Source organism: Oncorhynchus kisutch, linkage group LG27 (genome assembly GCF_002021735.2).
Source record: "Oncorhynchus kisutch isolate 150728-3 linkage group LG27, Okis_V2, whole genome shotgun sequence".
Taxonomy (NCBI): domain Eukaryota; kingdom Metazoa; phylum Chordata; class Actinopteri; order Salmoniformes; family Salmonidae; genus Oncorhynchus; species Oncorhynchus kisutch.
In genome coordinates this window covers 35408233-35423062 of record NC_034200.2, presented here as the reverse complement: position 1 = coordinate 35423062, position 14830 = coordinate 35408233, and the positions used below count along the sequence as shown (strand labels likewise).

Below are 14830 nucleotides of genomic sequence, written 5' to 3'. Positions count from 1 at the left end.
CGTTCTGCCATATTTGACTGTTGCCAATTGCCAATAGCACATGTTCTATATTTGCGGGTTAGGGTTGGGTGCCTTAGATTTTCACTTTATCACATATAGTCGGGCGGTGGCGGATGGGTTATAATCAATTGCATGCTGGTGAGGGTGAAGAAAGAGCTGACCCAAGGACCACTTGTAGTGGACACCGGTACACAGTCTTCGCTCCCTGCCTGCCGAGCACTGCTTTCCCACAGTTCTGTTAACGTTACCACATATTGGAGTAACCACAGCATGTAGTAGTAACCACAGCATGTAGTAGTAACCACAGCATGTGGTAGTAACCACAGCATGTAGTAGTAACCACAGCATGTAGTAGTAGCCACAGCATGTAGTAGTAGCCACAGCATGTAGTAGTAGCCACAGCATGTAGTAGTAACCACAGCAGGTAGTAGTAACCACAGCAGGTAGTAACCACAGCAGGTAGTAACCACAGCAGGTAGTAACCACAGCAGGTAGTAGTAACCACAGCATGTAGTAACCACAGCATGTAGTAACCGCAGCAGGTAGTAGTAACCGCAGCAGGTAGTAGTAACCGCAGCAGGTAGTAGTAACCACAGCAGGTAGTAGTAACCACAGCAGGTAGTAACCACAGCAGGTAGTAACCACAGCAGGTAGTAACCACAGCAGGTAGTAGTAACCACAGCATGTAGTAACCACTGCAGGTAGTAACCACAGCATGTAGTAACCGCAGCATGTAGTAACCACAGCAGGTAGTAGTAACCGCAGCAGGTAGTAGTAACCACAGCAGGTAGTAGTAACCGCAGCAGGTAGTAGTAACCACAGCAGGTAGTAGTAACCACAGCAGGTAGTAACCACAGCATGTAGTAACCGCAGCAGGTAGTAGTAACCGCAGCAGGTAGTAGTAACCACTGCAGGTAGTAACCACAGCAGGTAGTAGTAACCACTGCAGGTAGTAACCACAGCATGTAGTAACCACAGCAGGTAGTAACCACAGCATGTAGTAACCGCAGCAGGTAGTAGTAACAACAGCAGGTAGTAACCACAGCAGGTAGTAACCGCAGCAGGTAGTAACCGCAGAAGGTAGTACTAACCACAGCATGTAGTAGTAACCACAGCATGTAGTAGTAACCACAGCATGTGATAGTAACCACAGCATGTGATAGTAACCACAGCATGTGATAGTAACGGCAGCATGTGATAGTAACCGCAGCATGTGATAGTAACCACAGCATGTGATAGTAACGGCAGCATGTGATAGTAACCACAGCATGTGATAGTAACGGCAGCATGTGATAGTAACGGCAGCATGTGATAGTAACCGCAGCATGTGATAGTAACCACAGCATGTGATAGTAACCGCAGCATGTGACAGTAACCGCGGTCTGCAGGTGGACCCTACTCGTCTAGTGAGATGTTCTATAACACACTGGAATTTATCCTTAAATGATCCCTGCCATAGGAAATCATTATGTGAAATTTCTATTTCCCGCCCTATGTGGAAAATCCCACTCCCCAAACCAGTCCTTTTTACTTTCTGCAGGGAATTCATAGAGTTTACTTGAAAGAACTGGAGCTTGTCTCCAAATTAGACATAAACGCATAAACATGGGAAAACCCCGAATGTTCCGTGATACTTTGAATGTGCCAGAACGAAAGTGAAAGCTGCAAATGTAGGGCAGAGGGTGGGGGAATATGGTACAAACACATGTTTTACTAGTAGTCTGTAACCTTCAAATCATAGCCTTTTACATTGAAATAATACTTCTCCCACACTCTCCCTCTGCATATGTGTTGCACAAGGCTGCTACCAAGACATTAAAACCTTGGCTTGTAGAAGAGCCTTCTATCTAAACAGTAGCTGTACAGGATAATACATTTCAATAAAATGATAACCTTCCTGGGGCCAATAACACTGATGTATTGTAGCAAGATAGGACTGGCATGCGGAGTGTGACCCGGCTGTCGTCGTCGATGATGATAGATAGAGAGAGAGAGAACTTATCCATAGGACCTCAAACGACCAGTCTTCCTGATAGGTGACTCTGTGACCCCCCCGAGCTTATCTTCATCCCTGGATGACTTGACATCAGTTCATTAACTAATATAAAGATGATATGTGGTTCCAAAACTAAAGGACGAGCCCCATATGAAAATGGGGTCGTGGGAGAATTTCCAAAATCCTGAACAAACAAAAAACTATTCTACAAAAAATATATATTATAATAGTGTCTTTGTATCTCAAAATCGTTGTAATGTGGTTAACTTTAAAAATCTAAATGAAGATGATTCAAATTAAAACGATAAAATACAACAGGGAAAAGGCCGCTGTCACGCCCTGACCTTAGTTATCAACCAACCTAAAGCTGTTAATGTAACGTTACCTAGTAAGCTAACGTATCTACAGTTGAAGTCGGAAATTTACATTCACCTTAGCCAAATACATTTAAACTCAGTTTTTCACAATTCATTACATTTTATCCTAGTAAAAATTCCCTGTCTTAGGTCAATTAGGATCACCACTTTATTTTAAGAATGTGAAATGTCAGAATAATATTAGAGAGAATGATTTATTTGAGCTTTTATTTCTTTCATCAAATTTCCAGTGGGTCAGAAGTTTACATACACTCAATTAGTATTTGGTAGTATTGCCTTTAAATTGTTTAACTTGGGTCAAATGTTTTGGGTAGCCTTCCACAAGCTTCCCACAATAAGTTGGGTGAATTTTGGCCCATTCCTCCTGACAGAGCTGATGTACTGAGTCAGGTTTATAGATCTACTTGCTCGCACACGCTTTTTCAGTTCTGCCCACAAATTTTCTATGGGCTTGAGGTCAGGGCTTTGTGATGGCCACTCCAATACCTTGACTTTGTTGTCCTTAAGCCATTTTGCCACAACTTTGGAAGTATGCTTGGGGTCATTGTCCATTTGCGACCAAGCTTTAACTTCCTGACTGATGTCTTGTGGTGTTGCTTCAATATATCCACATAATTTTCCTCCCTCATGATGCCATCTATTTTGTGAAGTGCACCAGTCCCTCCTGCAGCAAAGCACCCCCACAACATGATGCTGCCACCCCCGTGCTTCAGGGTTGGGATGGTGTTCTTCGGGTTGCAAGCCTCCCCCCTTTTTTCTCCAAACACAACAATGGTCATTATGGCTAAACAGTTATTTTTTTGTTTCATCAGACCAGAGGACATTTCTCAAAAAAGTATGATCTTTGACCCCATGTGCAGTTGCAAACCGTAGTCTGGCTTTTTTTATGGAGGTTGTGGAGCAGTGGCTTCTTCCTTGCTGAGCGGCCTTTCAGGTTATGTCGATATAGGACTCGTTTTTACTGTGGATATAGATACTTTTGTACCCGTTTCCCCTAGCATCTTCACAAGGTCCTTTGCTGTTGTTCTGGGTTTGATTTGCACTTTTCGCACAAAAGTATGTTCATCTCTAGGAGACAGAACACGTCTCCTTCCTGAGGGGTATGACGGCTGCGTGGTCCCATGGTGTTTATACTTGCGTACTATTGTTTGTACAGATGAACGTGATACCTTCAGGCATTTGGAAATTGCCCCCAAGGATGAACCAGACTTGTGGAGTTCTTCACTGATTTCTTTTGATTTTCCCATGATGCCAATCAAAGAGGCACTGAGTTTGAAGGTAGGCCTTGAAATACATCCACAGGTACACCTCCAATTGACTCAAATGATGTCAATTAGCCTATCAGAAGCTTCTAAAGCCATGACTTCATTATCTGGAATTTTCCAAGTTGTTTAAAGGCACAGTCAATTTAGTGTATGTAAAATTCTGACCCACTCGAATTGTGTTAGTGAATTATAAGTGAAATAATCTGTCTGTAAACAATTGTTGGAAAAATTACTTGTGTCATGCACAAAGTAGATGTCCTAACCCACTTGCCAAAACTATAGTTTGTTAACAAGAAATTTGTGGAGTGGTTGAAAAACAAGTTTTAATGACTCCAACCTAAGTGTATGTAAACTTCTGACTGTAGCTAGCACTCCTGTCAGGTAGCTAGCAACAGTTACCCATAGCTGGCTAGCTAGTTTTATAGTTTGGTAATTTATTCCAATAAATTTCAGTTGCAAAAAATATGTTAATGAATCTAGCAACGTTTTATAGGCTCCTCACCACGAGACTAAGCCAAATTGCCAATGCAAACATCAATGTGTATATATATATTTTTTAAAGCAAGCTAGCTTCATACTTTTCTGACATGCTGAAAATGCAGCCTTTTTCAAATTAAAATGTACACTTCGCAGCCACCAGTTTGACATATAACTACAGTTTGCATTGAATTGTAGGTCATATCAACCCCGCAAGTGACCAAAATTGTTCACTCGCCGAGAGGACAAAGTTAGTAAATTTGACCACTTAAGATGCCAATCAAACTGCATCCGATTTCGATGGGGATTTTCGGAGGGAAGGTGACTAGGGCAAGGGTTCTGGACTGCAGCCCTAGCCTATGAGACAAGGGCGCATGGAATAATGGGCTACAAAACTTCCAAGGGGAGTCTGCAACGGGAACCCCCCCAATAAAATGACATGTATAAATATCAACATGGGCCAAGGACAGAAGGCTATGTCTCTCAAGGTTTCTTTAAGAGAATAACTAATTTAGCTGTAATTTCTCAAAACAGATCATGACTGCGTTCGCGCTTTGGATAGTATTGCTGCCTACTGCAGGTAAGATCTTAAAATGTTTCCTAAAATGCTGCAGTTTTAAGTTTCATATAAGGTCAAGTATGTTTAATTTGGACAAATGATTATCTCTTTTAAAGCGTCGAAATTTGTCCTAAACCTCACACCGAAGCATCCCATGGCTCGAGTCGGCGACAGTCTGGTCCTGACGTGCAAAGCCAGTGGTTGCGCCGAAGCCGTCACGTTCACCTGGTCTTCATTGATTGACCGGTCACTCTACGGTAAAACGGAGACCAACGGGACAGTGTCCCTGCAAATATTTAACCCGTTGGGAATTCATCACATCAACACGGTCGTCTGTAAGGCCACATGCAGAACCAAAGGAGAATATACACAAAACGCGCAAACGTCTACTAAGGTGAACGTCTACGGTAAGTTTTGTGCGTCTTTGTTTATTGTAGGCTTTTATAGTATAACGTCTTCATGAACAGTAGCTTTTTGTTTATTGTAGGCTTTTATAGTAGAACGGCTTCATTAGCAGTAGCTTATAACGTCTTCAGATCATGCGCAATTGCTTTGAAGTTTATAATATTAAATGAATCCACTAATATACACACTCTCGGGTTCCTCCCAAATAAAACAACATTCCAATGAATCTAAAGTGTTTTAAGCAGGGCTACTGTATATCGATAGGCATCCAACCTACTGTATGTAGACTATAAGTGGCGTGTATTCATGGGGGCCAAGGGAAGCCAGGATTCCTCGACAAATGTATCTTTGGTCTCTTTGTCTTTTAATAATTGTCCTTCAATTCGCAAGGGGCTGAATGTATCTCACAGGAGAAAGCATCCGAGTGAGCGAAACAGGGGTACTCCGTCTCTCTACGTGTATAGGCCATCTATCTGATGCTGTCTGGTCATAAAGAGTATTTCATTGTTGCCGCCCGTAGCATTGGATGCAAGGGAAGCCAGAGAGCATTTTGGGCTCCTTCGAAAATGAAAAGAATAAATCATTTGCCAATAAGCGTTGAGCTAAACTGTGAATGGTCCTGGAAGCGTAAAAAATAGGGTAAATGGAAGCCTGCTTGGATTTGGCGTCTCCTATCAAATCGCTTTGAGAGCATAATTTACATCATTAACAGAAACAACTTGAATTGTTGCATCTCGTTGTGTTGTTGTCCTCCTGTGTCTAGCTAGCTAAAATGGACCCTTTCCTAAATTAGCCATGGATGGAGATATAATTAAGTAAAACCACAAGTCCAAATCCCTATGTACTGTACAATGATTATAAAGGCGATTCTGATGTTGAAATTTTGAAGTTGAAATGGTCCTGGAATAGGGAGGCAGCTCCTGCGGTAACTCTACGTGGTTCTGATAGGAGAATTATGCTCTCCAGGTACATCACCCAATTTAATTATATTACTCTCAGTCTGCAAACCAGAATTTGTAAGATCCTGGTAGAATGAAACAGACGGAGGCCCAGCTAAATGGTCAAAAAGGTTTATTTGCCGAACGTTCTGAATTCAAGAATACAAATCAAATCATTTTATACTGACTTCTCACGCCCACACATACACACAAACATACGCACACACATGTCCTGCAACGCACCCACTGTCTGTCTCAGTTCCCAGCCGACAGAGATAGTGACTTTGTCCTTGTGACATATCTCTAGTCAGGTCGGCACCAAGCTCAGACAGTTTAAAATACCATAAAGACATATTGTTTTACCTTAATCCTGACTAGGACTACACATTTATTGATTATGATTTCATACATTCTAATCAATTCCATTCAAGTAATATGTTTCAGAGCGGAATATTATAATCATTCAATTAACACGCCAATTATCACCTATCAAATTCTAAATCAATAGTTGTTTAGTGGTTCCAAAAATGTCAGAAACATTGACTTGCTTCACCGGACAGAGGCTGCTATCCGGTTTTGTGATAAAACAAAGGTGTGGTTGAATGTATTCTTCCACTGTGTCTTCTTATTGTCTCTTTACCCATGCAACGCTACTGATACCTATATGAAATAGGCATGACAGACCATGATGGACCTGATCATTTGATTAAAACATGTATGAATAATAATGAATAATGAATAATTGATAAATAAATAGCTAAATTAATTGCTACAGTAGTGGGTTAAAATGCAACTTGAACACAAGTTAGTTTGTCTGTAGCTGTATAGAGCTTCTCATTGGCTACTATCTGTAGGTCCTACAAAACACATTGGGTCGTAGCAGTCCAGAAGACAATGTGTTTTGCTTAACCATTAATTGATTTGTCATTGACAGCCTTACCAAAGGATCCCACCATATCAAGAAGTGACCTTTTGACTGAGGGTCAGGAGAGTAACCTCACCTGTACAGTTCCAGATGTGTACCCAGCTAAACGGCTAATCATTGAGTGGCTACTGGGAGATGAAGTTCTCCTCAAACAAGATGAACATCTGGAAGTCCAGACTGTCACCTCAGTGTTGAAATACAGACCGACAGCCCAGAACAATGGACAGAATGTTACCTGCAGAGCCACACTGGACATTGGGATTGACAAGAGAACCAGAGAGACTGTCGCATCAATGAACGTTCAATGTAAATACAATGTTCAATCATTCTCATCGGACAATGTTTCAAAATACAGTTTGGGGTACAAGTTAAAGAAGCTATACAGAACGTGTGCCTCTGGGGTGCTCTTGAGACAAAAGGGGTCCCCTAATATTGTATTTTTATTTAACCAGGCAAGACAGTTAAGAACACATTCTTATTTACAATGACGGCCTAGGAACAGTGGGTCAACTGCCTTGTTCAGGGGCAGAATGACAGATTTTTACCTTGTCAGCCCAGGGATTTGATCTAGCAACCTTTTGGTTTCTGGCCCAATGCTCTAACCACTAGGCTGCCTGCCGTCCCCAGAACGGACAGAAATGGACAGAAATATTCTCCAGAAATGACCTCATTGAACAGAAAGGAGCATACCCATGAGCAAAATAATACATTCTTTGCATAAAACTAAGGGTTTGTTTAATATTATGTCATAGGTATATCAACCATACAGCCATCATTTGACATGAGCAATTAGCAACTAATCATAATGTGTATCTAACAACCATTATTTTCCCCAATATAGATTCCCCCAGAAAGATCACTATCTCAGAGAACACTCAGGTGAAAATCGGAGACGGTTTTACACTGACGTGTCGTGCTGAGGGGAACCCTGAACCTACTGTGTTGTGGAGAAAACTGGACCAAGATGGCTGCTCAGTCGTGGCAGGAGAGGGTGCGACCCTATTGGTGGAAGAAGCGTCATGGTCCCACGGTGGAGAGTATGAATGCGTGGCCCACAACGTCGTAGGAAACCTTACAGCTCACATGACTGTTAATGTTCAAGGTGAGTCAAATAAAAGCAAACTATATCAGCTTGTGGTTTGTAGTTATAAAAGGTATATCCCATTGTGATCCCATTTCTAGTTGACAAATACTGACTGTAAGACACAAAATAACCAAGTAAGATTATAATTCATAAGGACAAAAACTGTGCTTAATATTGTGTCAACGTTGGAACCATGTAGTTAATTTTACTTTGTGAAATACATTATTAACATAGTTTACCATCATTATTATTCCCCTTTTATGTTGACATTTTTGTATTCATATAACCTAATTGATATATGATTATGTTACTCATTGCCCCTGGCAGGTCCTCCAGAGAAGCCTGTTCTTTATCTGAGCCCATCTGGTGAGCTGAAAGCGGGGGACAGTGTGACCATTACCTGCCAATCAGAGAGTGGGCCGCAGGGGCGTGTGGCGTTACGCCAGTTGACCGGCAGTCAGGGGGCGGAGCTACAGTCCAACCAGGGCCACACCTCCATCACTGTCCAATCGCTGACAGCTAGAGACTCGGGACTGTACGAATGTCAGGCTACCAATCCCTATGGGAAACAGACATCTTCCATTGACATCACAGTCTTTGATGAGCTTTATACAGAGACCCAGAGAACCACAGCGACTGTCGCATCAATGACAGTTCAATGTAAGTACATTTCTGTCAAGAGTTGTTCAATCATTCTCATTAGACAATGTTTCAAATACAATTTGGGTAGAAGTTAATGAGGCTATACATTACTTTTGCCTCTGGGGTGCTCGAGATAAAAGGGGTCCCATAAATGGACAGAAATATTGTCCAGAAATTACCTCATTGGACAAAAAGGAGCACATTGTTTGCCTAAAACTAAAGGTTTGTTTCATATTATGTCATATGTATATGAACTATACAGCAAACAAGCCCATATTTGATGTAAACAATTTGCAACTTAACTTCCATAATGTATATCTAACAACCATTATTTTCCCCAATGTAGATTCCCCCAGAAAGATCACTATCTCAGAGAACACTCAGGTGAAAATCGGAGACGGTTTTACACTGACGTGTCATGCTGAGGGGAACCCTGAACCTACAGTGTTGTGGAGAAAACTGGACCAAGATGGCTGCTCAGTCGTGGCAGGAGAGGGTGCGACCCTATTGGTGGAAGAAGCGTCATGGTCCCACGGTGGAGAGTATGAATGCGTGGCCCACAACGTCGTAGGAAACCTTACAGCTCACATGACTGTTAATGTTCAAGGTGAGTCAAATAAAAGCAAACTATATCAGCTTGTGGTTTGTAGTTATAAAAGGTATATCCCATTGTGATCCCATTTCTAGTTGACAAATACTGACTGTAAGACACAAAATAACCAAGTAAGATTATAATTCATAAGGACAAAAAAGCGTGCTTAATATTGTGTCAACGTTGGCACCAGCGACAGTTGCTTCAATGAGTTTACCATTGCTCATGTAAGTACACAAGGCATTCCTAGTGGGAAAAACTGGTTGCAATGTCATTGAAACACATCAACCTTTATTTGTCACATGATACCTTACCGTAAAATGCTTACTTACAAGCCCTCAACCAACAATGCAGTTCAAGAACTAGAGTTAAAGTATTTACTAAATAAACTAAAGAAAAAATAAATATGTAAAAGGTTTTAACTGGTTGTAAAAGGATGTTTGCCTTTTTTTAGCTGCAAAGTGAAAAATATGTCTTAATCAATTTAATTTAGCATACACACTTATCCAGAGCGACTTACAGTTAGTGCATTCATCTGTCATAGTGAGGTGGGACAACCACATATTAGTCATAGTGAGGTGGGACAACCACATATTAGTCATAGTGAGGTGGGACAACCACATATTAGTCATAGTGAGGTGGGACAACCACATATTAGTCATAGTGAGGTGGGACAACCACATATTAGTCATAGTGAGGTGGGACAACCACATATTAGTCATAGTGAGGTGGGACAACCACATATTAGTCATAGTGAGGTGGGACAACCACATATTAGTCATAGTGAGGTGGGACAACCACATATTAGTCATAGTGAGGTGGGACAACCACATATTAGTCATAGTGAGGTGGGACAACCACATATTAGTCATAGTGAGGTGGGACAACCACATCTCTCAGTCATAGTGAGGTGGGACAACCACATATCAGTCATAGTGAGGTGGGACAACCACATCTCTCAGTCATAGCTAGGTGGGACAACCACATCTCTCAGTCATAGCTAGGTGGGACAACCACATCTCTCAGTCATAGTGAGGTGGGACAACCACATCTCTCAGTCATAGTGAGGTGGGACAACCACATCTCTCAGTCATAGTGAGGTGGGACAACCACATCTCTCAGTCATAGTGAGGTGGGACAACCACATCTCTCAGTCATAGTGAGGTGGGACAACCACATCTCTCAGTCATAGTGAGGTGGGACAACCACATCTCTCAGTCATAGTGAGGTGGGACAACCACATCTCTCAGTCATAGTGAGGTGGGACAACCACATCTCTCAGTCATAGTGAGGTGGGACAACCACATCTCTCAGTCATAGTGAGGTGGGACAACCACATCTCTCAGTCATAGCTAGGTGGGACAACCACATCTCTCAGTCATAGCGAGGTGGGACAACCACATCTCTCAGTCATAGTGAGGTGGGACAACCACATCTCTCAGTCATAGTGAGGTGGGACAACCACATCTCTCAGTCATAGTGAGGTGGGACAACCACATCTCTCAGTCATAGTGAGGTGAGACAACCACATCTTTCAGTCATAGCTAGGTGAGACAACCACATCTCTCAGTCATAGTGAGGTGAGACAACCACATCTCAGTCATAGTGAGCACATCAATAAAGAAATTAGCAGCAAAGTCAGTGCTAGTAGTAAAATAGTTATATTCTGGTTATCACCAGTCTGACCAGATAACAACCAGAATGTTTCCATGACGTCTTGATGTCTAGGTCTAACTGGTTGTAATGTGATATGACGTCTTTTCAACCATATAATCAGTTTACAAATAGCATACGACGTCACGTGCCAAATATTTTCACGTCAACCTAGAGGCTGTGTGTATAGGAAACAAACGGCAATCCTTCATTTCAATTTGCTACTTTTCTTTTCCCCCCGAAGCGCCGCCCACAAACCTGTCTGTGGAGGTGTTCCCGTCTGCTGAGTTTGAGAAGGGGCAGAACGTGACCATCTGGAGCTGGGCTGTGGGCGTTCCCGCCCCCTCCACCACCCTGGTGAGGCTGCGGGATGGGGTGGAGCTGCACTCCTCTGACGGAACCTTCCACCTGGTCCACCTGGGCCCGGAGCACGCTGGGCTCTACCTGCTCAATGTCACCAATGTAGTGGGACACCAGAGCCTCAGCTTCAGCCTCAGCGTCAGCATCCAGGGTGAGACCACTGAGAGATACTCACACAAAAAACATGCGGGCACACACACTCTCTCTCTGTCTCTCACACAAACGAATGGTTTATATACATCATTGACACACACAAAAAAAAAACATGTTGTATTGACACATTCACCGTGCAGTGAAATGTGTTGTTTTACAGGGTCAGCCATAGTAGTACAGTGCCCCTGGAGAAAGTTAGGGTTTAAGTGCCTTGCTCAAGGGACAAATCGATAGATTTTTCACATTATTGGCTTGCGTATTCGAACTAGCAACCTTTCCGTTACTGTCCTAACGCCTTAACCACTAGGCTATACACACACACACAAGGCATCTGAGTGTACACCAAGCCTCGGGCATTGCCACAAATCTCAAGCTCCTACACACGGACCAAAAATAGAAACGCAACATACAACAAAATCTGTCCATTGAAATAAATTCATTATGCCCTAATCTATGGATTTCACAGATATGCATCTGTTGATCATAGATACCGTAAAAAAGAAATGGGCATAACAATGGACCTCAGGATCTCATCACGGTATCTCTGTGCATTCCAATTGCCATCGATAAAATTGAATTGTGTTTGTTGTCCGTAGCTTATGCCTGCCTGCCCATACCATAACCCCACCGCCACAATGGGGCACTCTGTTCACAACGTTGACATCGGTAAACCGCTCGCACCACATGATGCCATACACGTGGTCTGCGGTTGTGAGGTCAGTTGGACATACTGCTAAATACTCTAAAATGGCGTTGGAGGAGGCTTATGGTAGAGAAATGAACATTCCATTCTCTGGCTAAAGCGCTGGTGGAAATCCCTACATTCAGCATGCCAATTGCACACTCCCTCAAAACTTAAAGACATCTGTGGCATTGTGTTGTCTGACAAAATGCACAAGGTGCACCTGTGTAATGATCACGCTGTTTAATCTGATTCTTGTTATGCCACACCTGTCAGGTGGATGGATTATCTTGTTAAAGTACACTGCTCAAAAAAATAAAGGGAACACTAAAATAACACATCCTAGATCTGAATGAATGAAATATTCTTATTAAATACTTTTTTCTTTACATAGTTGAATGTGCTGACAACAAAATCACACAAAAATTATCAATGGAAATCAAATTTATCAACCCATGGAGGTCTGGATTTGGAGTCACACTCAAAATTAAAGTGGAAAACCACACTACAGGCTGATGTAATGTCCTTAAAACAAGGACTGTCACGTCTGTCACGTGCTCAGTGTGAACCTGCTTTCATCTGTGAAGAGCACAGGGCGCCAGTGGTGAATTTGCCAATCTTGGTGTTCTCTAGCAAATGCCAAATGTCCTGCACGGTGTTGGGCTGTAAGCACAGCCCCCACCTGTGGACGTCGGACCCTCATACCACCCTCATGGAGTCTGTTTCTGACCGTTTGAGCAGACCCATGCACATTTGTGGCTTGCTGGAGGTCATTTTGCAGGGCTCTGGCAGTGCTCCTCCCTGCACAAAGGCGGAGGTAGCGGTCCTGCTGCTGGGTTGTTGCCCTCCTACGGCCTCCTCCACGTCTCCTGATGTACTGGCCTGTCTCCTGGTAGCGCCTCCATGCTCTGGACACTACGCTGACAGACACAGCAAACCTTCTTGCCACAGCTCGCATTGATGTGTCATCCTGGATGAGCTGCACTACCTGAGCCACTTGTGTGGGTTGTAGACTCCGTCTCATGCTACCACTAGAGTGAAAGCACCGCCAGCATTCAAAAGTGACCAAAACTTCAGCCAGGAAGCATAGGAACTGAGAAGTGGTCTGTGGTCTCCACCTGCAGAACCACTCCTTTATTGGGGGTGTCTTGCTAATTGCCTATAATTTCCACCTGCTGTCTATTCCATTTGCACAACAGCATGTGAAATGTATTGTCAATCAGTGTTGCTTCCTAAGTGGACAGTTTGATTTCACAGAAGTGTGATTGACTTAGAGTAACATTGTGTTGTTCAAGTGTTCCCTTTATTTTTTTGAGCAGTGTATGAAAAAAAAAAAAAAAAAAAGTAAGAAAAAATGGGTATGGAGTCTGCTAACTTTATATCTCATCCCTCCAGATAAATCCGTCAATCCAAAGACGGTCATCATACCTGCAGCGTGCTTCGTTTTCATGACCGCTGCTGCCGCGACTCTGATGCGATTCCTGAAGAGAGCAAAACAGGCAAGTTCATATGAACTTGCAAGGACAGTTTAGACTCCCCCCATGGAGGGAAGAGAGATGGACTCAACATCAGTCTGCAATTGAGCACTGTAACAGTCCACTTCTAGCATCGAGTGGGTGTTTTCCTCAGAGGTGGACAGAGCTGTGCTTTCGGCATGTAAGAGACTGTGTTCTTCGTTGCTATTGGTCAAGTGAAGCTCAAACACGCACGCACTGAAATCATGGTCTCGATTCAATCCGTATCGAGGAAGTTGATTGAAATGTAAACGGTTTTCCAGTTGAGCCGACGGATGCAGCGGTTACCGTGGATGCAGCGGTTACCGTGGATGCAGCGGTTACCGTGGATGCAGTCTTCGGGAACATTGCCTTTTAAAATTAAATTGCGCTACAGCGATGAACCTTCCGCGATACGGATTGTATTGAAGCCTAATTGTTTGTTTATGCGTGTTCTCTACTGGTGGATGTACAAAGCCATGAATGTAATTGATGATTTGCACAGATATGACTTCTAGCATCTTGTAATACCTTTAGTCAACCACCAGCCCAGGACATTGCGTCACTGCAGCATCAGACCTTTTTTCACTGGAGTTTATATTATTGCTGTATATAATAAAATAAAAAAAGTGAATTAATATGTTTTGTACAGACTTATTGTAATAAAGATGACAATGAAAAGGTGTACCCTGCCTCCTGTTTGAACAGACACACACAGAGATACAGGGTTTAGGTAAGAGTTGGAGGGTGCGGAAGAAACAAGGAAACAACAGGCTCCAAAACACACAAATACCAAATAGACTCGACTGAGGATATGGCACTCCGTATCAAGGAAACCATCTCAGAAACAAACACCCATGTTCCACAAACTCTTCTGGGAAGTGTGAGACTAATCATCCATTTGAGAAAAAAAAAACATAAGTACAATACCATATTTGTCCCAAGGGCTCAGTCAACGGGAGGAGGAGTTCATTGTGCTTACAGACACCAGTCCCAAATGATCTCTGGTTGGCTTCCCCTTTAAAAGCTTTCAGCCAAATCTGTGAGAAGACACACACAAAACTGAGGACATCTTAGGGGGACAAACAGTGAAATTGAAATGATTGCGTTTTCTTTTTGTTCAGTATACATTAGATGCTTCTGTTATATTTTTGCGTTAGTCATGAAATTGACAAATAAATTAGGCCCTAATCTATGGATTTCACATGGATGGGCCTGGTAGGGCATAG

The 14830-nt window shown here is 42.7% G+C and overlaps 1 protein-coding gene across 1 annotated transcript; it reads left to right on the top strand.

The window, feature by feature from the left end:
- The first annotated feature begins 4407 nt into the window (after positions 1 to 4407).
- On the top strand, positions 4408 to 14286 carry vcam1a (vascular cell adhesion molecule 1a). The gene is made up of 8 exons (XM_031807220.1): positions 4408 to 4695; positions 4791 to 5081; positions 6952 to 7248; positions 7784 to 8044; positions 8354 to 8686; positions 9015 to 9275; positions 11158 to 11424; positions 13504 to 14286. Exons 1-8 carry the CDS (start codon positions 4653 to 4655, stop codon positions 13638 to 13640), a joined length of 1890 nt encoding a protein of 629 aa, XP_031663080.1. The 5' UTR covers positions 4408 to 4652; the 3' UTR covers positions 13641 to 14286.
- The last annotated feature ends 544 nt before the right edge of the window (positions 14287 to 14830 follow it).